General features: G+C 33.3%; 3 protein-coding genes and 1 pseudogene across 3 annotated transcripts; 2 read left to right on the top strand and 2 right to left on the bottom strand.

Annotated features, from left to right (window-relative positions):
- Positions 1-11,026: 11,026 nt before the first annotated feature.
- LOC120134738 lies at positions 11,027-14,468 on the top strand. Its single transcript, XM_039151173.1, has 4 exons — positions 11,027-12,192; positions 12,629-13,101; positions 13,249-13,905; positions 14,143-14,468. The coding sequence occupies exons 1-4, from the start codon at positions 11,027-11,029 to the stop codon at positions 14,466-14,468; spliced, it is 2,622 nt and encodes an 873-aa protein (XP_039007104.1).
- Positions 14,469-14,507: 39 nt separating this feature from the next.
- On the top strand, positions 14,508-15,655 carry LOC120134737. Its single transcript, XM_039151172.1, has 2 exons — positions 14,508-14,828; positions 14,975-15,655. The coding sequence occupies exons 1-2, from the start codon at positions 14,508-14,510 to the stop codon at positions 15,653-15,655; spliced, it is 1,002 nt and encodes a 333-aa protein (XP_039007103.1).
- Positions 15,656-16,428: 773 nt separating this feature from the next.
- LOC120134198 (glutaredoxin-C6-like) lies at positions 16,429-16,935 on the bottom strand. The gene has a single exon (XM_039150678.1). It carries the CDS (start codon positions 16,903-16,905, stop codon positions 16,429-16,431), a length of 477 nt encoding a protein of 158 aa, XP_039006609.1. The 5' UTR covers positions 16,906-16,935.
- Positions 16,936-21,778: 4,843 nt separating this feature from the next.
- On the bottom strand, positions 21,779-23,876 carry LOC120134383 (annotated as a pseudogene).
- Positions 23,877-24,929: the final 1,053 nt, after the last annotated feature.

The following is a 24,929-nucleotide window of genomic DNA, read 5'->3' as shown; positions in this document are numbered from 1 at the left end:
CAGTAATGTCAAACCTAACACAGTAATCATATTGTCAGAGGTGAACGACATAGGTTAGAGAAGGTCTTGTCCTCTCGAAAATTTTAGTAAAAAATAATATTTGATGTCTTATTTTTTTTTCAAAAATTTAAGTTGGACTTTGACAATTTTAAAAATTTCTTGTTAAGTTTTATTTTAAAGAAATAGTTTAGAATTATAAAATTTTTAATGATTTTAAATTATTGGGTAAAGTACATAAATGGTCCACTGACTATAGCATATTGTTTTGTTGAGTCTCCCGACTATTAATAGTTATAAATTGATCCCTCAACTATAGAGTATTACTTTGTTGAGTCTCTCGACTATTAAAAGTTATAAAATGGTCACCCGACTATTTATTATGTTTCAAACTTATCTTTTTTCGTTAAAAAAGTAACTGCCGTCTGAGCTAGATGTTAACATACTCACTGAGATATAATAGTCGTTTGAGATTATGAGGTCAGATTTTATCATATCTCACTCAGCATGTTAACGTTTAGCTCAGACAATCGTTAAATTTAAGGGAAAAGAACGAGTTTGAAACATAATGAATAGTTGGATGATCATTTTGTGACTTTTAATAGTCAATGGACTCAATAAAGTAATATCCTATAATTGGGGGACTGTTTTGTAACTTTCAATAGTCGGAGACTCAACAAAGCAATATGATATAGTTAATGGACAATTTGTGTACTTTATCCTACATTATTTTATTAAGATATACTACTTCAAATTATATAAAAAAAAATGCCCACAAAATGTGTCTTTAGATAAACTGTTGGACTGTGATGTAATACTGAAATTTCATTATAATAAGTTGTACTACAACCAATGCATAAATGTATTGCATCACCTTAGATTCTTAGAAAAGCAGGGGTAGACCCACGGTAATGTTGGATTTAATATTTATATAATTTAAATATATTTTTTAAAATTTTTATTAATGACTTACTTTAGTACTCCTAATTTTTAATATAATTTTTTAAACTCGTATAACTTACATAAAATCTTACTCAACAACCATATAATTTTAGATTAGATCCTATTATTGTTGACACCATGTCCGTTTTCCAAATCTTAACAGCATCCAATGAATACGATAAACAAAGTAACATTAAAAAAGTTGTGAAATAATCGTCTATCTTCGATGAGAGACCTTTTACAACTAGTTCTTAATAGATCATGGTTCTTCCTTTATCCCATTAGAATTATTGCATGTGCTAAAACATAATCAGGAAGCGATTATAACTGACGACAATGAACTAAACAGTTCTCTCATGAATGGTGTGGAATGAATTTGATATTCAAATATTGTACGGGTGTTATAAGACTTCGATCTTATTAATGATAGAGAGATGATGATTTGTTTAGACTTATGTCCAGGTAATAACGGTAAGATTGATCATTATTTATGTGTATATATCATAAGAATTCGTATATCCATTGATCGAAAGAGTACAATTAGACTCATACTTAATAATTTCAATATGATTATGAATATGACTATTGTTATTAACGATGTTAAAGTTTCATGGATATAAGTATTAATCAAATTAATAGAATTGCCATCCAATATAATTGTATTATTTATGACAATCATGCTAAGTTATATAATATTACTTTGTGTGTGTTTTAATTTTAGGACATCACACTTTTTAATGGATCGAGATTACATTTAGAAATTATAAGTCATCATCATTTTATTGGTATAATATATTTTGTTAAAATTCCTAGAATAGTGGCTATATAAACCTATTGATATTTTATTGCAGATGTTATTGAGTATGAGTGCGATGGTGCTAAATGGTATGTTGCTTGATGCCATGATTCATATGCTACGTACATGTATATTTAGTGCTACGTTTTAAAGCATGTTTATGTTGGAATGAAGGATCAAATGGGATGCAAGAATAGTGAGTAAAGCTTATCTATATTAAGTATGATCAAGTACATGCATTTGACGAAATATGAGTGAAATTAATGATATGATGCATAATTGACACGCCATTATACATATATATTCCATTTAGTTTAGACTAAGTTTGTTGCTGTACTTTAGAGTATGTTTGAGACATGATATTATCCATTTGGTGCATATGGTATCGATATTAGAATAGGGAATATTGATACTATCAGTTTGCAGGGAAACATTGAAGTTATTTTTCGTATCAATACTAAGAATATAGATATTACATGTGTGATATTGATACTAATTACTTAGATATCAGTACTCATTAGAGGTATCTAAATCTCATAACTCTAAAAGGGTATCGATACCATATATTAGTATTAGTACTGTACTTGTATAGTATCGGTATCGAGTTAAGGTATCGATACCAGATTGAGTTTTGAAGTTGAGAAACACAATTCAGTATTGATACTGTTTATCTAGTATCAATACTCTTCTAAGACAACATTAATACTGCATGAATAATATCGATATAAAAAATTATGAATGTTTAAGATTGTTTAATTTAGTCCTTGAATGTTGATAATGATTATAATATGATCCTCAAAATATGTTAAATTGTGTAATTGGTCCCTAATTAAGATTGTAATGATAATTTAATCCTAATATTATAATTTGATTAATTAAATATTTAATATTTGAATTATGTCAAAAGTTATCCATTTCAATCAATTTTAATAATATCGTCAAACCAGTTTCCGACTAGACCGGATTGAGAATATTACATCTCCAATTATAATGATTAGATCTACCTAAAGATACATGTATAAAATTTGTACATAATTTTTGTTAATTCAAATCAGAACTGGTATAATTTACTATATATTCATATTTAATAATTAAAATTAATTTTTATTTAAATTTAACTGTATAAATATAAAATAACTACTATTTTACTATTATTTTAAATAATTATTATGAGAAAAACAAATTCAAATCACTCTCAAATGTAGACAAATCTCATAGAAAATCCAGAGCCGCATATCCCCTCATCCTCAACCCTCTAAAAAGGGAATATCCCATTACTTTATGGGATATACTTCAATTTTGAAGGGTAGTTGAAGGGTATAGTTTGCATGTGGTTGCATTAGGTGCACAATAGTTAAAATATAATCTCAATCAAAACCCTACTTAAATTATTAGTATAACTGTTCTTTGCATGTTTAAAATTCTAATCATAATTTATGGTATTAACTATTGAGTTAGGTGATTCAGACCATCAAGTGGTTTCAGTGGTTTAAAAGAGCGTTATTTTCTACAGAGATCTTACATTCAAATTGTTGTGTTTACAGGTTTGTATGCGTTATTAAAAATGATTATAAACAGATACTACTTTATAATCATTCTAGACTATTTAAAAAAAAGACTACACTTACGTGACAATTTGTAGAAAGATGATTACTTAATATTTTTCTACCAAGTATAATTCTATATATATTTTTCGTGTCACAGTTTTATATTCTCAATTATAATTTAAACAGTTTACATTAATATAATTATAATATCAATTGATATTTCTTTTATAATTTTTTATTTTTGCATTAAATAATACTTTTTATATAAAATATAGACCTTAAACTTTAAATGTTTGTATTTGATGCACCGTGATATATAATTTGAGCACTGTCAATAAATAAGATTATAATAAATTAGTAAAAATAAGGAAGAGTTTAGTATTTGATATTAAGATTAAAGGTGTGTATACGTAATATCAGTGGCGGATCCAGAAATTTATAAATGGGGGTCTAAAATTTTAATTTTCTTTTCTGAAAAATAATAGGGGTGCAAAATTTTTTATTTTTTCCATTTTTCTTTAACATATTATACTAAATTTCATTTTTTCCCTAAATAATTGGGATGCACTTGACCCATAGGGGGCTTAGTGCGTACGCTCCTTATACGTATCAATAATTGTTTGTTATGGTGATATGATTCTTCTACATTTTCCAGTCCATACAGACACAAGGTTATACAAGAATAAATCCAGTGATATCAACCAATAATTCATTAGCTAATGCATAGTGTTCTTTGCTAATGGCTGGTGCGTATGTTTTCGGTTTGAGATCGTATATACTACTTTCTTTCTAATATTTCCAATACACTATTCATTAATATTTAACTACATAAGATTGATTCATAAATTATAAAAATTATATTAGTGACTGATAATTAAATTTGTATTAGATAACAGTTGATAAAAAAAAGGAAAAAAGAAGCTGAATGCATTATGATAAATGTAGAAAAAGTAGAATGTAACGATGGCCGAGTTTAAAATAGTATCGTTGATTATTTGGAGTCATTTATTTGGAGAAGGTTAAATTTCTTTCTAGAGATGAATGCATAATTTGATGTTAATGGATGAAAAACTTGTAAAATTTTAAGGATAAAAATATATTTTTAATAAAAAATACATATAAAATTATAAAAAATATGATAATTTTAAATTTGAGGGAGACGACTGCACTCACGTGCTCCCTACGGTCTATTTCTGATTCTCTTGAATGAGAAAATTCATTAGCATCATCTGCACGTCGGAATCTGCGAAATAAATTGTCTATCCTCTGCACTCCAAGAAGCCCTGAATAGAACTATGAAGATAATGAGTGAACACAAAAAAAAATGATTCAACCCTGTTTTAATATGAAGTTGGAGCTTATTTGCTTGTATAAAGAACAAATATTCAAAATTCCATGTCCAACATGCCACTTACTGCAATAGAAAGCAAGAATGACAGTAGAAAAATATTAACTTATTTGGCCTACATGCCACCTACCTACCTTTTTAACTTGTATTTTTTTTCGGATTTAATTGCATAACAAGCCTCAAAGTATGACCTTTATTTCAAATTGATCCCTAAACTGATAAATGTGTCAATTTCATCTCTAAACTATGACTATCATTCTAAGTTAGTCCTCAAACTTTTGAATATTTTCATTTCATCCCTAAACTATGACATTCATTCTAAATTGGTCCCCAAACATTTTGAATATTCCAATTTCATCCTAAATTATAAATATATACTAATCACATCCCTTGTTAATAAAATCGTTAGGCCAAGTTATATTATTATATGTTTGAAAAAAATAGGTTGAACTATGATTGAAACTAATTACATATTTGGATGAATTTGGGGATGAAATTGGAATATTCAAAAGTTTGGGGACTAATTTACAAAGATGGTCATAGTTTGTTGATGAAATTAAAATGTTCAAAAGTGTAAAGACTAATTTAGAATGAAAGTCATAGTTTATGGATAAAATTAAAATATTTAAAAATTTAAAGATCAATTTATAATAAAAATTATAATTTGAAGAGATACGATGCAATTAACTCTTTTCTTCGCTTTTGTGAAATATTATTATTTCACCATCATCATCATCAATGCTCATTATCATCTTACATAATTTGAGAGTCATTTCCAGATGAAAAATCAATCTTTTTTTTTGCAGTAATTCATTCTTACCAAAGAGGGCTATGTTAGAAAACATGTTATTGAGTTGGAAGTGTTTGTATATGTTCAACTCTTCTATCTAAAACACTTCTATAAATTATCTAACATATTTTGAGAGTCATTTCCCGGTGTTTATCAAATTTGCACCAATTTTAACTGTTGCGGAAGACGGCTATCGGATAGAGCAAAAACGCAACTGATAATTTGAGAAAATAAAAATTGAAGATAAAAGAGACACAACATTTACGTGGAAAACCCTTAAATAATATAGGGTAAAAACCATGGGTAACGGTAGAAGAATTTCACTATGAGAAAATAGGAATTACAACTTCTCTCGATCTACCAAAGAGAAAACAATGATAATTCTCTCTTGATAAAAAAGAGAAAACAACTCTCAAGAAACTCTCTAAATTCTCTCTAGTATTGGAAGAAAGCTAGAATGCTTTGGGATGATTTTTGAAGCTAAATGAGCTAGGGTATTTATAGTTGAAGCTTAAGGACTAATTTGTAAATATCCTAAATTATAATGGCTAAAATTGAGGTTTTACCATTGTTGAAAAATCAACAATTGTGTATTGCTTTTTGAAAATTGTATTCGGTGGATTAATTAAATCCAACTTTCCACCGAAAGTTGGTTTAATTTTTAACAATCTCTCACTTGAAGATTTGATTGAAACAATCATATCTTCACACCATTCTTTCTACCTTGTACCATCATGTTGCTTACGTTTCTGACAGGCCACAAGAGGATCGACACCAAGTAAATTTATCGGTATTGATCGCCTTCGTCATGAAATCTGCTATGTTGTCTTTGGTATGTATCTTCTACATATCCACCGTCTCTTCTTCCACCTTTTCATGAATGAAATGGTACTGAACTCGTATGTGTTTTGTCTTTGAATGAAATGTTGGATTCCTTGCTAGATGCAAGGCGCTTTGACTGTCACAAAACATATAGACACACTCTTGATTGTGCCCAAGCTCCTCCAATAGCATCTTAAACCAAATTGCTTCTTTACTGGCTTGTGTAGCTGCTACATATTCTGCTTTTGTTGTGGATGTAGCCACAACTGACTGCGATTTTGAAACCCAGCTTACAGCTCCACCAGCAACTTTAAACACATATCTTGTAGTATATTTACTTTTATCCAAATCCCCTGCATAGTCAGAATCAACATACCCATTGATAAGTAAATTTGATCCTCCGTAATATAATGCAACATTTGAGGTCCCTTTGATGTATCTCAGGATCCTCTTTACTGTATTTCAATACTCTTTGCCTAGATTCGCCATGTACCGACTAACCACTTCCACTGCTTGTGCAATGTCTGGTCTTGTGCATATCATAGCAAACATTAAACTTCCCACTAATGATGCATACAGTACTCGAGACATCTCCATCATCTCTTCTTCACTACTAGGACTCATACTGGAAGATAATTTGAAGTTAATAGAAAGAGGGGTATAAATTGGCTTACAATCTTGCATGTTGAATCGTGACAAGATCTTCTTCAAGTAATTCTTTTGTGAAAGCCAAATCTTCCTATTACTTCTGTCTCGGTGAATTTGCATCCCTAGAATCTTGTTTACCGATCCCAAGTCCTTCATTTCAAATTCCCTAGCCAGTTGTGCCTTCAATTCTTCAATATGATCTTTGTTGGGTCCTGCAACCAATATGTCATCCACATACAACAGCAATATAACAAAATCGTTATCACCAGACATCTTAAAATAAGCACAAGGGTCTGCATTAAGTCTGTTGTATCCAAGGCACATAATGAAGGAATCAAATCTCTTATACTAACACCTAGACGCCTGCTTTAGACCGTACAGAGATTTGTTCAACCTGCAAACCAAGTTCTTCTTTTCTTTTTCTTTAAAACCTTCAGGCTGGAGCATGTAAATCTCTTCTTCAAGATTTCCATGAAGAAAAGTTGTTTTAACATCTAGTTGCTCTAGATGTAAGTTTAATGTAGCACACATTGCCAAGACTACTCGAACTGTTGTTAGTCGAACCATAAGAGAAAAAATTTCATTAAAATCAATACCTTCTTTTTTAGCATATCCTTTGACCACCAGTCTTGCACGATACCTCTCCACTTGATCGTTACCATTTTACTTGATTTTGAAGACCCATTTGTTACCAATTGGCTTCATTCCTTGTGGTAGTGGCACAAGGTCTCATGTATTATTTTTATGAAGGGCTTCGATTTCTTCTTGCATCGCTATCATCCACAGTGAAGCATCTGAGTTGTTTATTACCTCCTGGTATGTTGTTAGCTCACCGTCCTCTGTTAAAAGGCAGCATGCAACATTTCCTTCTATAACATAATCTGAGTGCCAATTGGGACGTCTTCTCACACGATCTGATTGACGAGTTGTTGGAGCTTCAGAACTCTCTAGTTCTTGTTCATCATGTGTTGGTTCTGCTTCAGAAGAATCTCCTTGTTCAACTTTTTTTTCCACATGTATCTGTGTAGTCTTTGACTTTTCAGCGCTATCATCATCTTCTTTTCTTTGTAGCTTATCTTCTACAAAGATAACATCCCTGATGATGACTACTTTGTGGGCAGTGGATCCCACAAGCGATACCCCTTGACTCTATCAGCATACCCTAAGAATTTGTATTTCCTGGATTTTGGATCCAGCTTTGAGATTTCTTGGGAGTTGTACATAATGTACACAATACTTCCAAATATATGGAGGTTTAAATAATTAGCTGGTTTACCAATCCACATCTCCATTGGTGTCTTCAGCTCTATTGCAGTTGATGGAGCTCGATTCACCAAATAACAGACGATATTGACTGCTTCTGCCCAGAATGAATTTTCTAGGCCTGCATCCCTTAACATTGCTCTTGTTCTTTCTAACAAGGTTCTGTTCATCCGCTCTGCCACTCCATTTTGTTGAGGAGTGTTCGCCACTGTGAACTGTCTTTTGATGCCTTATTTCCTGCAAAAGTCATCAAATTCTTCACTTGTGTATTCTCCTTCATTATCTGTTCTGAAACACTTGATCTTATTTCCAGAATCAAGTTCCACCCGCGCTTTGAAGTTTTTGAAAGTTGAAAACACATCTGACTTCTTCTTAATATGGTACACCCAGCATCTCCTAGAGTAGTCATCAATAAATGAGACAAAGTATTTTGCTCCACCTAGGGATGTAACTGGTGCTTGCCATACGTCAGAGTGGACCAATTCTAGAACACTTTTCCCTCTAGAATTTGATTTGTGGAATTTCAATCGGTGCTGCTTACTTGTTATGCAATGGTCACACAAAGGAATTGTTACCTTTGTTAAGCCTGGAAGTAGGTTTTGCTCCACAAGGACTTTCATTCCTTGTTCTGACATATGTCCAAGTTTCTGATGCCATAGCATTGTCGAATCTGAACTACATGAAGCAACAGAGGCTTATGCTTCTGCCAAAGTCTTTCCCTTCAGCATGTACAAGTTTGCAACTATCTTTTCACCTTTCATCACTACAAGCGCTCCACGGAACACCTTCATGATTCCTTTCCGTGTTTCAATCTTGCTTGCATTATTATCCAACAATCCGTAGGATAATAAATTTTTCTTTAGACCTTTCACGTACCGCACATCTCGAACAACTTTAATTGTTCTATCACACATCTTCAATTTGATGGTTCCCACGCCAATGATCTCTAAGGCATGATCATTGCAACTATATACAGATCCTCCTGAGACAGGTTCATAATGATGGAACCATTCTCTTCTTGAGGTTATGTGATATGTTGCTCCCGAATCAATGAGCCATATATCTGCAAATCTTTTTCTGCCTTCCACGGTGGTTGACGCTTCACAACATAGAGCATCTCCATCATCTAAAGTGTTTGCGGTATTGCCTTGTGGGTTGAAGTTTTTATTTAGACTCCAACAATCCTTCTTCAAGTAACCCTTCTTTCCACAGTTGTAGCACTTTAAATTCTTCTTGCTCCTCGACTTCGATCTACCATGTTTGTGACTGCTTCTTTGGCCACGTTCTATTGATATCCCTCTCATCGTTGTCATCGTTGTCAATGCTTCTGCTTATTGTAGATTTACTTGTCTGTCTTCCTTGTTCTTGCGCCGATTTTCTTCTTGTAGAACAACAGCTGCAACGTCATCGAATACTAGACTAGTGACATTACTGTTTGTCAAATTGATGATAAGTTGATCATACGAATCCAGTAGACTTTGAAGTAGAAGTTCAGCACGTTCTTGCTCTTCTATTTTACAGATTAAGGATGTAAGCTGAGAAAATAAAGTGTTCAGTGTATTTAAGTGCTCCCTCACTGAAGTAGATTCTGGCATACGGAGAGTGTACAATTTTCTCTTAAGGAAAGTTTTATTGTGCAACGATGTAGCATCGTACAATTTGGTGAGAAGATCCCATATCTCCTTAGCTGTCTTCTTCTCCTCGATGCTTGACAATACTTCATCTGCTAAGGCTAGATGAAAGTTTGCCATAGTATTCCCGTCTATTTCAATCCATTTGTTGTCATCTGTGAAATCCACCGGCCTTTCATTGATAGCTGGTAGACAACCGTCTTTCCTCAGGATGACCTTCATCTTCAATTTTCACAATGAGAAATTTCTCCCATTGAATTTTTCAATATCAAATTTCGTTGTCATAGCTTCTTTTACGGATAGCTCACACTATTTCACTATCGTGAATAGTTCTCTGGAACCTTTAAAGAATGGGTAATAACTTCTTACTTTCTTATGTTGGAGGATCCACCTTTTGGTGGCAACCACAAAGACAATAAGCAAATATTACACAATCTAATCTGGCTCTGATACCAATTGTTACGGAAGACGGCTATCGGATAGAGCAAAAACGCAACTGATAATTTGAGAAAATAAAAATTGAAGATAAAAGAGACACAAAATTTACGTGAAAAACCCCTAAATAATATAGGGTAAAAATCACGGGCAACGGTAGAAGAATTTCACTATGAGAAAATAGGAATTACAACTTCTCTCGATCTACCAAGGAGAAAACAATGATAATTCTCTCTTGATAAAAAAGAGAAAACAACTATAAAGAAACTCTCTAAATTCTCTCTAGTATTGGAAGAAAGCTATAATGCTTTGGGATGATTTTAAAGCTAAATGAGCTAGGGTATTTATAGTTGAAGCTTAAGGACTAATTTGTAAATACCATAAATTATAATGGCTAAAATTGAGGTTTTATCATTGTTGAAAAATCAACAATTGTGTACTGCTTTTTAACAATTGTATTCGGTGGATTAATTAAATCCAACTTTCCATCGAAAGTTGGTTTAATTTTCAACAATAACTTCTTATTTACATATGTCACAACTTGATTGAGTATAAAATAAATTAAAATATTAATATATAGCTAAGGGGGATAGAACCCAATAATTTTTTTTCTTGTTAACCTATGAAACTTGTCCAATTTTTTTTTCTGGGCGCACGTTCCTTTTCTCTGGGCACACGTTAGCAGGTCTAACGGATTCCTAGATTTCGACGTGTCTCCAGTGGTCCTTTCTTCTCCTTCATACCATCTTCAAGCTTCGGTTGTCTTCTTCTTGAGCATCCTGTTTCATTTTCAAAGACTTTCGATCGATGGACTGGAGAAAGTTATTCGGGAATAATACTGGTCAATCCCTAAATTTCTACCCACCGAGTTTTAAAGATGGAATACCTACGATTAACCCACCTGCTGAGATAATTGAAGCTGGGATTTCGGAATGGAAGTTTTCTCTTGTTGGGCAATTCCTTGGTCCGGCTCCCAATTTTATGACGATGCAGCGGATTGTCGATCAACTGTGGGCAAAGGCTTCGCATAACACTCGAGTCCAGGTCAGTCTAGCAGGTTCCAATCTTTATATTTTCTCTTTTGCCTCTAAATCTGTTAGAGAATGGGTCCTTGAAAACGGACCATGGCATATTATTAATAAACCTCTGATTTTGAGAAAATGGGAGCCAAACCTTAAACGTTTAAGCTTTGATATCTCTAAAATCCCAATCTGGGTTCATCTCTACAACATTCCATTAGAATTATTCTCACAAGCAGGCTTAAGTTACATAGCTAGTGGAATAGGGATTCCTATTTCTATGGATTCAGTTACGGCCTCTAAATCCATGTTGGAATTCGCTAAGGTCTGTGTAGAGATTGGTGTCAATGACGAAATTCCAAAATCTGTTGGTATTGTTCTCCAAGATGGTCAATATTCTTCTGTTTATGTTGAAATTCCCTGGCTTCCTCCACGATGTAAGAAATGCAAGATCTTTGGCCACAAAAATTGCTTGGTTAAAATTTCTCCACCTCCTTTACCTACCCAAGTCTGGAAAAAGAAAGAATCATCAAGCTCCAATTCCAACCAGGGTGAAATGGAGGCTGTTCAAGAACAGGGCAATCCTAATCCTAAGGAAACTCCTCATGCAAATGAAAATTTACCTGGTTCAACTTTACCTTCTGATATCAGCATTCCTAACTCTACCCCTCCTGAGAAGAGCCATTATTTGGATGTTAGCATTGCCCTTAACAATATTACCACTTCTAATTCCTCAGTTGATTCAGTACTGAAAAATTATATTGAGCCTCTTTCCTCAACAGTAGTTGAACCACATATTCCTAAACGTGGTAAAGGTAGGCCTCCCAAAGAAAAAAACACTCTTGTTGGTTCTATGAATAGATTTGAGCTTCTCAACTCAATTGATGAAGCTCCCCTAGTCAAGATGCCCCTCAAAGAAAAATCAGAATTGCTTCCAAGGGTGTTGCTGAACTGGTAAAAGACCTCAAACAGAAAAAAAATTACAAACTGGAAAAGGTCAAAAGTCCCAAAGTTAGGGGTGAAGAAACCTCCATTAAACCTAACCCTCAATAATAGTTTGCTTCTTGAACATTAGAGGATTCAACAATCCTCTAAAACAAGACAGGGTGCTCCTTAGGGCAACCCAAAATAAAGTGGATATTCTCTGTTTTCTTGAGACTAGAGTTAAGGCTGAAAAAACGAAACACATCTTTGATTCAAAATTATCAAATTGGAATGTCAGCTCCAATTATGATCATGCTGTTAATGGTAGAAATTGGATCCTATGGAAGAAAAACTTTGAGCTTTCTATTATCTAAATTTCAGACCAAATCATTACTGTCAAGGGAAATCACAGTGGTCTTTCTTTTGTCCTTTCTGCTATCTATGGTAGCAATGATTATGTTAATAGGATAAATCTTTGGCTTAATCTTCATGACTTGGATAGAGGCTTTGGTCGCCTCCCTTGGATTTTGGGAGGTGATTTCAACTTCACTCTGCATCCTAATGAAAGCTCAGACTATGAGCTGCTCTGCCCTTTCTCTTCTCCTGATATGAAAGAATTTCAATTTGTTACTCAATACCTTGACCTCCATGACCATCCCTTCTTTGGCCCTCTCTTTACTTGGAGCAACAAACAAACTGACTCTTACCTTGCAAGAAAGCTTGACAGAATCCTTATTAACTCCAATTGGGCTAACTCATTTTCATTTTCTTTTGTGGAATTCCTCTCTCCTGGAGTCTCGAATCACCGCATGGGTATTATATGGTTTATTAAAGACACTCCTTCTGATAGGCCTAAACTGTTTAAGTTCTTTAACTTCTGGACCCGGCACCCCAATTTTTTGAAAGTGGTTGAACAATCCTGGCAGATTGCTTTCCAAGGTAATCCCATGAAGACTCTGTTTTTAAAGCTCAAGCACCTAAAATCCAGTCTAAAAAATTTAAACTCCTCTTGCTACAAAGACATTTCCGCAAGGGTAAAAAGCAAGAAAATGGAATTAGAAAAACAATAACTCCTCTCTTTGAAAGGAGTAGACACCATTGATAAGGAACTTCAAGTTCAACAAGAACTGCATAATCTTGAAGAAGTCGAACTTCTTTTTTTGAAGCAAAAGGCCAAGATCCATTGGATTAAAGATGGAGATAAATGCTCCAATTTTTTCCATTCTGCTGTTGCTGTAAAGAATAAAATATATACTATCCGAATGCTCATTGATGACCAGGGTACTAGACTTGAGACATTTGATGCAATGTCCTCAGAAGTAATTGATTTCTTTTCCAACTTGATTGGGAAAGTTGATCCTATGGTTAAAGGAGAAAATCTGCAATTCTTGAAAGAGCTTCTGAACTACATTTCTACAGAAACTGATTCCTCTCTGACCAAGCCAGTAACCTCAGAAGAGATTAAAGAAGCCATTTTTGACCAGGGCAACAACAAAGCTCCTGGTCCTGACGGCTACTCCCCACAGTTTTTCAAACATTCTTGGCCTATTATTGGTGAAGATATGGTGGCAGCTATTAAACATTTTTTCCACCATTCCACTATGCTCCCTGCCTTCAATGCTACTACTATAGTCTTGGTGCCTAAAATTCCTAATCCCAGTAAAGTCAAAGATTTCAAACCAATATCTTGTTGTTCTGTTATTTATAAGACTATCTCAAAGATATTGGTCAAAAGACTTTCTGGTATTCTTTATGATATTATCTCTCTCAACCAAACCACTTTTATTAAAGGAAGAAGCATTGTTGAAAATACAATCCTTGCACAATAGCTGGTTAAAGGCTACAACAAGAAAAACATCTCTCCAAGATGTTCTTTGAAGATTGATCTTCAAAAGGCTTTTGATACTCTGCACTGGGGCTTCATATCTTCAGTCCTTAGAGCTTTAAATCTCCCTCAATAATTTATCTTTTGGATTGAAGCCTGCTTCACTGATGCCAGATTCTCCATTGCCTTCAATGGAAGTTTAATAGGGTATTTCAAGGGCGCTAGAGGCATTAGACAAGGTGATCCTCTTTCCCCTCTTCTCTATGTTATTTCAATGAATGTTCTCTCTAGATTGCTTAATCTTGCTGCTGCAAAGAACCTGATTAGCTTCCATCCTAAATGCAAAAGAATATGTCTCACTCATTTATCCTTTGCTGATGACTTGATGATTTTTTGTAAAGGCAATGTTGATTCGGTTATTGGAGTTATTTCTGTTCTTGAACAATTTTATGAAATGTCTGGCTTAAATCTAAATGCATAAAAGTGTGTTTTCTTTAGTGCTGGAATTTCATCTAGAAACATGGAGCTTATCCAGCAGATTACTGGTTTCCAACCTGGTACTTTACCAGTTAGATATCTTGGAGTTCCTCTAACTTCAAGAAAACTCTCAATGAAAGACTATGACCCGCTTATTGATAGTATCAAATCTAAACTCTCTATATGGTCTTGCAAGTATCTTAGCTACGCTGAAAGATTGGAGCTTATCAGAGCAGTGCTGTTCAGCATTGCTAATTATTGGTGTAGGCAATTTCTGCTTCCTCATTCGGTAATCAGCAAGATTGAACAACTATGCTGTCGTTTCTTCTGGAAAGGCAATGATAAATCAGCCACTAGTGCGAGGGTATGCTCTGGAGCAATATTTGCAAATTGAAATATAAGGGTGGTCTTGGTCTAAAAAACTTAAAATAGTGGAATAGAGCATGTATGATCAAACTCATTAAAAATATCCTTGCAAGTGAGGGTTCTTTATGGGTTGCCTGGGTAAAGGCTTATGTTCTTAAGGGTAAAGAGTTATGGCAAATGGAAGCTGGTCCTAGTCTGAGTTGGAGTTTTAGAAAAATCCTTAAGCTTCGAATAGAAGCTCATCCTATTCTCCATAATGGAGCTCTCTCAGTAAGGCAAATATGGAAAGAAATTAGAATGAAGGAGGATAAAGTCCCTTGGCACTCTTTAATTTGGTTCCCTCAAAACATCCCCAAGCTTAGTTTGATTGCATGGATGGCTATGATTGATAGGCTGCCTACATGTGATCGTATTCAACGGATGGGAATTGTTTCTATTGGAAGCTGTGTTTTATGTAATGATACTTTAGAAAATCGAAACCATCTGTTCTTTGAATGTCCGATTGCCACTCAGCTACGGGTACAAACTCTTCTTCTGAATGGGATTAACAAGACTATTTCTTCTTGGGAAGACATGATCTCTTGGGCGAGCTGCACTTGGAAAGGAAAATCTTTATTAATCACTATCCTCAAACTTGCTTGGAGCGCAACCATCTACGTTTTGTGGGAGGAGCGCAACCGAAGGATTTTCAAAGGTTGCTCTCGAAACACTGCTGAATTACTTAGCAGTATTAAAGACTATGTAGGAATTAAACTTAGGGGGGGAAATATTAATAGGCTTGACTATGTTAACTCGATCCAATCTTTGCATTGCTTGGGGTATTGATTAATACCGATCGTTTATTTTGTATTTGCTTATATATTCTTCATGTTTTCTGGGATCGGTGATTCTTGTAACTAACGTTGTTTCTTGGGTAATAAAAAATTGAATTATCCAAAAAAAAAAAGGTTCATCTGCCGTTTTGTTGTAAAATATAATTGATCAAGGATTAGAATATTTATGTTAAATAATTCGATTCAATTCAACAATCTTAGTTTAAACGTTCAAGATCTCGGATATATGTTAAACAATTCGACTCAGTTCAACAATCGAATAGTTAGAACTGATGGTTGTGACTGACGCATCCTTGAACACTGTCTGATGTGTTGATGACAATTATAGGTTCTTTTCTTCACAGTTCATTTTCAGAGTATCATGGGATCGGTAAACCCTTTTTCAGTGATATTAATGCACACACAGGAAATATATATTTATATCGAAGTTTATACAACATAAATTATTAATAAAAATAACCAATAATGAACAAATTTCAGAGGCTCTGAGATACTCAATAATTGGCAACCAACCCCACTCTAAATGGCCCATTCCACTCGGTGTTCATTCTCTAAACTCAGATTTAATCCTCTCCCCCTGATCGAAGCAGCAGGAACTTTTTCTTTTGGAACTGGACTGCTTGATTTTATATTTATTGACTTAATTATAAAGAAGTAATAATAATGAAAGGAACAACCAGATTGAAAGAAGCACTAAAAAAGAAAGCTTGATCGTTACATGATTCTTAATGCTACATATATATAAATAATAATAGTGCTTATTTGTCATACCCAGAAAGAACCAACTTCGACGAGCTTTGGAACGAGGTGCCCACTGAGGTGAAGAGCCATGAGGGATTCTAGCCCGCCGATGCCGGTTCCACCGATGAACACTGCGGGGGAAGGGATCCGAGGGGAGACACTATATTGAGCAGGCGACGGCGGCGGAGGGAGGTAAGCCATCTCACGTTCATCGAGTTCAATGACAGTAGGGTGAACCCCGATGGTGGCCAAAAGCTTTTTCATGACGTGACACATGCAACAAGACGATTGGCCGAAGATGATGACGGGGTGCTCAGAGATCATCCTCCTGAGTCGAGTCTCCGTAGGCTCGTCCTCATCAATGGAGAGACAGCCGCTGATGGCGGTTGTTGTGGTTGTGGTGGCGCTCATGGGGGTGCTGTTGGAGGAAGAGGAAGAAGGTGGTGGTAGTGATGTTAGATCAAGCTGCACAACGTCACTTGAGCAACTTAGGCTTTGCATTGCCGATACAAAAAGAAGCTTTCTTATATATATATACATATATATATATATATATATATATATATATGTATATATATTTGTGATTGTGGTAATGTCGACCGCTAAAATAAGTGGGATGTGAGACATAAATATAAAACAAGTGGAGCTTAGGCTATTATAATTTCTTACATCATAAAGTACTGTAATAAATAGCTTCGCTCTAATTTCTTGGATCGTGGGATTATCAGAAGGAGCATTAAATTCTCGTATCAATCCAAAGCCATCGAATAAATATCAACAAATCGAACATAAAAATAAAAATAAAGTGACGTTAAAAAATTATTTATGAATATAAATCATGTATCTGATTTAATTCAGGGTCTAAAACAGAGAAGGTCAATATGATAATAAATAAATATCATCTTGATTAATTGTGGTGATGTCAAATCTAACCTTAAGAAGACAGATAAATGAAAATAACAGTCAAATAATCGAAAATGTGTCATAAAGCAAAATAAAACGTATCATAAAGAAAGAGTTATTAAAATTAAAAAAACAAAGATACAATATAATAAAAGAAAAGAAAAATAATAAATATCGACAGTGACCAACACTAAAATTGATGTTTTTGCATATTAAAAAGGTGAAAAAAAGATTAATGATAATTAAAGAGAGAGAAATTAGGGTAAATTCCTAAAAAATTAATTTTATTCAGGTTTAGTGAGATTAATATTTTTACTATAACCAAATCATCGTCTTGGAAATAAGTATAATATAACACATAAAATTTTAGTATATTTAAGATTAACATAAAAAGCAGCAATCATGGCACACACAAATTATTATATGACTTTTATGTGCATATGATTTTGATTTCATCCCACAATAATTAGTTGGACCGCAATTGATGACACTAATAACCTTCAGAATCAAATTACACTTGGAATCAGATAAGGAAAAATAATTTTCTCTTTTTTTTTCTTCATCGTTAATCTCTCATCTTTTTTATCTGTGTAATTAATGACTACATCAATCTTGATATTAAAAGTTGATTGTTAGTATTCATTATTTTATTTTATTATAATATGTTTTTATTATTTTTTTACTTTTTAATAATTATGTTTTTATGATAGATTTCTTTTGTTTTTTGGCATCTTTTTTATCATTTAACCATTATTTTGGTTTATCATTTTTTTAGGGTTAGATATGATATTGTTATGACTAATCAATATGTTACTTATTTGTTAGCATGTAGATCTTCTATGTTTGGACTATCAGATTGGATTTAGATATGCGATTTGCATTCATAGATAGTTTTTCACGTTGATTAACTTTGATTTGAAGTTTGTCGTAGTCTTTCAATAACTTGATCCTCTTTTATAATTTGTTTATTGATCCGATCAGATTTATTCGTATCTATTTTTTTCGAGTTTATTTGGTGAGATTTTTAACATTTGTTTATGATTTTAAGTGGCTAATTTCATGTATTATTAATTATAAAAAGTTGTCTTATTATGTATTTAATTTACGATTGTGGTTACAAACCTTTATTGTAATTTAAATATTTTTATTTTTAGTAAAACTAGCCGTGAATATAGGAAACAATTACACTGTACTTAATCCAAAAAGAAAAGAAATTACATTTAATCCATCAAACAATCTAAGTGATTAAAAACTATTATACTCTTTTGAGGTCTTATTATTTTAGGTTTAAAAAATTGCATTTACAAAATATATGGACATTATCAATTATTAATAAAATTCTGCACAAATATTATTCCAATAATGATATGAAACTATTAAAGAAAAAAAAGGGGGAAAGAAGGAAATTAAACTTCTTGTGATCAAGACATTACCTGCTTCACACATGGGAGCTGTTTTCAGTCTCCTCCAGCCAAGGAAATTGTTGGATTTTTGGAAGACAGTGGTCCATGTCATTCTAAATATTATAATCATAATTATCTTAATTGAGTTAAACTTTTGTCGATATACATAAATTATATTTTACGAATTAAAAATATTAAAATATAATATAAAAATATTCTCATTGAATATGAAAGTAGACGTTTAAACGTGCCAATAATATGTCTTATTAAAATATTAAATTATATATTAATAGATTTGATTTAGTATTTGTGCAGGCCCACCATAATGGATTGGAGTGTTCCACCAAAGGAGCACCGTTGAAGGTGGTAAATAAAAATGGTGGTCCCACTTAACCGTCTTTCCAACTTAATTTATTCATTTTAATTTTTATATGTATGAAATAATTAATATCATTGTCGGGTATTTGAGCATTTTTATTCAAGTTAGTCGAGTCTCACGGACGGAAGACATTTTATAATTCAGAAGTCTTTTACGAAAGTTATTCTCAATTTGGTGTTGGGGGCAGCTTATTATATTACCTCCCCCTTATCCCATTACATATGGGAACAAGGGACAATTTTTTTTTGTCTAAATTTATTTTAATTATATTTATATAAATTTATTGATAATAATTTTATTTGTATATTACATTAATTAATTATAATTATATAAATTTATTATTAATTTTTCAGAAAATACGTTAATAACTAGTTTTAAATATAAATAAATTATATATTTAACATTTAAAATATTTTATTTATTTTATTTTAATGAGGTTGATAAATAAAGGGTCAGGCATAGGGGACCGATGATGTCATCGTCTGAATCTTTTCTCGGCTATGAGATGGATCAAGGTTTTGGGTTATGTGATCATGGCGTACACGCGGCAGATAGTGTGTAATTAAGTTAGTGGGGTTCCATCAAATCAACCATAAGAGAGGTATTGAATTTGGGCTATCCTTTATTGAATTTTTTATTCAATTATCTCAATAAAACAGTTTTTTATGTATAAAAAATAGAGCGCACCACTTAGGTTGTACACTATTTAAGATTTACTTAAAAGCTGTCTGAAGATACATAGGCATTCTTGCTATTAGCATGCTATGCGACCATTATTTTTAAGATAAATTAGTTATTCATTGGGTTATTTATCTTTATATTTTTATTTTAATCATTTAATTATATTTTAATGAAATTATATCTAGTATTAATTTTATTGTATTTTAATCGTCTATTGTTACTTTTAATAATTGACTTAACGTAGATAATAACGTGACATAGTATAATAAAAGTTTTTGTCTCAAAACTTATACATTTATTAGTTTAATCTTAATTAAAAATAATTCTACAAATTTATTTAATTTTAGTTGAACCCGAAAATTAGGATTAAGGAAGTTTCTAGAAATAATTAAAATTGTCCATGCTAATATGATTCATGTTTAAAAATGTAGTTGAAAGCTTTCTAAATTGTTTATATAGCTATAAGAATATTTATTTTTATCATTAATGCTTCCAATGAAATGATTGACATTAGAATTCAAGAGAAAGGTAAAGCTCAAGCTTGAAGTCTTGAAGGACATGTTTTAAGTTGTTGGGAAGGAAGGTGAATGCATTTATCTATGCTTTATATGTTATGTATATGTTTAGTTATTCTAGGGTTTGATATTGAACCCCTACTTTATGACATAAATGGTTATTAAACATGCAAGTATGAATTAGCACATGCAAGATATATTGATATGATGATTAGTTTCCATGTTTGAGCATGTTTTTATGAAAAATTGCATGATGACTTATATGTTAAGAAGGTTGAATTATTAACATGAATACTATAACGTTATAAAAAGCCTATTTAACTATACAAATGTTATTGCTATTTATGCCATTATGCTGATGTTAAGCATCCCATGTCGAGGCTATATGAGCATATTATAAATGATATATGATGTTTATTAAACATGTTACATGGAAATAATAAGCTATAAATGACGTTTGACCTTGTAAACTAGTAGAGTACGTTTTGTATAAATGGCTAGCCATAGAGTTCTTGCACTATTAGTTTATATGACGTCTTCGAACGGGATCTGAAATTCTTCACCCCTAACTCGTCATATCTAACAAGATTCGTGGCTAATAATTTTATAAAGTATATTTTGAACCTTTTGTTTGGAATGGTATGTACATAATAAATAGATTAATACTTTATGATATATTTTTATGAAATGATGATGATGATATGATATGACAGTACAATGGCAAATCATGCAAGGTAGTCTGTTATAGTTTGGACGGTGAATTATTACTCTAGAAGGTTGATTACTGATGAAATCATTGTTAGAGGCTACGAGTGGGTCAAATAGACCTACAAATATGCTAGTAAAATGTTTCTATTTTCATGAGGAACTTTGATCAACTTTAGAAGTTTATGGAAATTTTAGGTAATTTTAGAATCATAATAATCCTTAGTTTATGCATGTTAGGTCCACTTAGAATAATGAGGAACTTTGATCAACTTTGATTACTCTAGAAGGTTGATTACTACATGGTTGTTAGAGATAATTCTTGGTGATGTTAATGAATTTTAAGTGGTTGATATTATAAATGTATTGTAAAAAAACATGAAACTTTAATAGAAAGCTTACCAATTTAAAAAATGTTAGGTTTATCACATTTTCTTCTAAGTAATGTCTTATTCACCCATTTCTCGTACAAAATACCATAAATTATGAACTGTTAGTAAACTGGTTATATAGAAATTATGAACTACTAATAAAATAAGAAAAAAATAAGGGCATGATTGGGACCTAAAAATGAAGTATAATGCAAATAATGGACAACGAAATGCTGTGGAACCACCTATTTCTCAACCTCCAAATCATTTTTCAATACTTTTGACCACTAATTTAAGTTGAGATGTACAAACTAAGCACCAAAATGAATTTCCCCCCTTTTAACAATTATCTTTGATTTATGGTTTCGATGGTGCCCTAGAATCAGATAAAAGTTGATAACACTCGACTAGGTCTCATTATCACATTAACAACAATGAACAACAAGATGTTGGGACTTTTCAAGAAACATACAATCAATTTCCCCAGTCCCTGGATCTCATTGAGCTTTTATCCAATCGTGTGGGAGGGTATAAAAGTTGAGACATATGGACCAAGGGGTCCGAACCAGCACTACTTTTCGAATCCCCATTGTAGAGAGCAGCTGACCTCTTGAACTGGAACTCGTCCATGGACTGCTTAAGGTTTCTGTGGAAGCCATGATTGCCGCCTCTTTGTTTTGCCTTGGTAGACTCGGTCATGTTCATGTAGTTTGGCCTACTATTGCCACTCTCCTCTGTTCCATCCGATGGAAAGAGAGTGGTTACAGAAACTGGTGTTGTCGAAGTGCATATTGAGGACGAGGCCGAACTTTCATCATAATGAAATTTGGAACTTGTACTCGAAGATGATCGAGTGGCTTGCCTACTGTGAGGAGGCTTTGCGGAAATCCTTGTAGTGACATTGTTTTTTCTGACTTTCACTGAGCATGGTTCGGAAGATGTTGTATTCTTTCCTAAAAGAGACTTGGAACAAGTCTTTGATTGAGTTGATTCGGCAGGGTCAGCATGGGACGGTTCCATCAACCTAGTCTCCCATGGCCTGGCTGCCATCCAACGTTCAAGCCAATTCCATCCCCAACTGTTCTTATCCAACTCTTGATTCTTGAAATATGGAATTGAACTATTTGTCCAGGAACTCGAACCCGTGTTTGATCTCCACTGCTGCAAATGCAAGGACCATCATTTATAATTTTCCATGATTCAAACAAAGGTACAAAAATCAGTACAAAATTTTGACAAATTTCTATACCTTCTGAGCAAAAGAATAAGCAAGGGTTCTTTCTCTCTTGAAGGCCCCTTCTTGCCTCATTTGTAGCTTTGTTTTAACATCCTCCAGTGTCCCTTTACTATCACACCAGCCATCCTGAAAAATAGATTTAACAGCAAATAATGACATTTTGTAAATCAAATCGACATCTAATGAATGTTTTGGTTAATGGTACCTCCGCTTGTTTCAGGATATCAGCCTTGCTGTGGCGACCATCGAGCATCTTCTGAACGGCCTGACCTTCGATGGACATTCGCACGTGACGAGCTCTGACACGAGCCTGAACACGAACAAGAGCTTGCATGCACCTAAGTGTCACCCCAGCCTGTTTCCTAACTTGTCTACCACGAACTAAGGCTTGAAGCCTCACGATTCCTTTTAAAGCCCTCAAAGCCCTCCTTGCCTACATAAAATTTGATGGCAAATATAGTACTAAGATGGTTCAGTAGAAACCAAATGTTCCAGCATCAAGCACAACCATCATGCAGAAAACAACACAAAACATAGAGCATAGGAGTGAAACAACAATTTGATTCTAGAATAAAGTTTCTTTCGCATTCTATCACTTTCTCAAATACCAAACGCAGGAAGGAAAAATAAAATGGAAGTAAAAGGGGATTCAAATTTACCAAGAAGCCACGAAAAGCGGTCTGGATGCGGATAGCAGCCCATTCTTCCCTTACAACCCTGAAATCTTTAGGAGGAGCTCGAACTACAGTAGACATTGCAGTGAAGAAAGCATCTTTAGTCCTTGATGAAGAATCAGAGCCTTCAGAATCTGATCTAAACTTTCCTTTAAAACCCTTCCATGAAGACCCCAAGTCCCCTGAAGAAACTCCTCCATAACCTCCATTTCTTGCTCTTGCCATTCACCTTTTCCTACATAGCAAAAAGAAAAGAGTTTTATTGCTTAAATGTAGATAACAATGAGTGACCATAAAGTAAAGCAAAAAAAAGAAAAAGAAAATCCAGAGCGTACCTGGTCTTCTTTTTCGGTCATCTTGAGACCAATAAGAGATTTAACCCATTTCCCTGAAGCACCCATTGAAAATTCAAGCTATGAAATCTCAACTTGCTCAAAAAGATGGCAACTTGGTAAAGAGAAAAGAAAGTTGTCCCTTTTCTTAAAGCACCCAAAGATCAAAATGCACAGCTTTGGGAGAAAATGAAGAACCAGAAAGAAAGAGAGGAGCGTGGGTTTACAAGAGTCCAATGGCAACCTTGAGTGTTTTGCAATTCAAAATGAACCAACGGATGGACGGGGGGTTTTGATCCCGCCCACAATGTTGCTCCTTTTTTGTGTCTATCCTTGTTCGGCCCTTGGACGTGTCTGTCCCCCACGCTGGTTTTTTTTTTTTGGTCATGAAAAGGCGCTTTCCCCTTTGTTTTCTTAATAAAAAGGTTACAAAACACAAGTTGTAACCCCATACCACATAGGGTTCTCTGTAGTCAGTGCATTAAAGATCTGAGCTTTTATTGTTATAGTGAAACAGTTTGAATCCGTATGAACATTTTGAGTAATTGGCTTACGACACTTGTATGGACAGTGTTATGTCTCTGTCCTTCTCACCTCAGTTAGATTAGTTGGTTATAATTTCATGCTTTAATAATCTTTTATGCGAAAGGTGCACCTTGTTTTGGCCCTGTATTGGTTTTCCTTTCCAATTGTTGGGGCCTTAGTTGTGTATGGGGGGCAGTTATCTGTGTGGGGAGATGTTAGAGATGTTGTTCGCAAGGTCAAATGTTTAAATGTTTCGACTTCGGTTGGTGCATTTTTTTTTATATTAAGTTTAGAGAAGTTGTTTAATGAGATCCTTTCGTTGTTGTTTTTTTGTATGAGTAATTCGTTAATTCATACAAAATCTTTCTAAAAAAAATCTATTTTAGTGTATTTAAAATAGAATTACACCCTGATTTTTACTGAAATACCAATCATGATAACTTAATTTAGATTGACTAATGACGTCATAAAAATAAAAATATCAAATAATGTTAAATTAAATTATAAAGATTAAACCTCAAATATAAGCTTAGTAGAAGGACCAAAATTATAACTTAACTTTTATTATATTAAAAAGGTTGAACATAAAAAAAAAGGAAATTCATTGGTTTAGTGCTGGTAGTATCCACATTAGCACGGTTGACAAATTTAACTTCCAATATCTGTATTTATTTAATTTTCAAATCTAATCCTCTTGTTTCTTTTAAATTGAAAAACATAAACACTATTTGATATATATCAAATACTCGTGGATTGGTATAATAAACTCAACTTTTATTTAATTAATTGCTTTGGATTCT

This window comes from Hibiscus syriacus, unplaced genomic scaffold (assembly GCF_006381635.1).
Source record: "Hibiscus syriacus cultivar Baekdansim isolate YM2019G1 unplaced genomic scaffold, ASM638163v2 tig00110597_pilon, whole genome shotgun sequence".
Lineage (NCBI taxonomy): Eukaryota > Viridiplantae > Streptophyta > Magnoliopsida > Malvales > Malvaceae > Hibiscus > Hibiscus syriacus.
The sequence above is the reverse complement of the archived record's forward strand: the minus strand, read 5'-3'. Positions and strand labels throughout refer to the sequence as shown.

Bases quoted from the DNA above. Each gene is read 5' to 3' on its own strand.
- LOC120134738 (XM_039151173.1), top strand. From the start codon at position 11,027: ATGGACTGGAGAAAGTTATTCGGGAATAATACTGGTCAATCCCTAAAT. The intron at 13,102-13,248 runs GTAATCCCATGA...TCTCTTTGAAAG, and splicing joins CTGGCAGATTGCTTTCCAAG to GAGTAGACACCATTGATAAG. The intron at 13,906-14,142 runs GTATTCTTTATG...TTTGGATTGAAG, and splicing joins ATTGGTCAAAAGACTTTCTG to CCTGCTTCACTGATGCCAGA.
- LOC120134737 (XM_039151172.1), top strand. From the start codon at position 14,508: ATGGAGCTTATCCAGCAGATTACTGGTTTCCAACCTGGTACTTTACCA. The intron at 14,829-14,974 runs GTATGCTCTGGA...GCCTGGGTAAAG, and splicing joins AATCAGCCACTAGTGCGAGG to GCTTATGTTCTTAAGGGTAA.
- LOC120134198 (XM_039150678.1), bottom strand. From the start codon at position 16,905: ATGCAAAGCCTAAGTTGCTCAAGTGACGTTGTGCAGCTTGATCTAACA.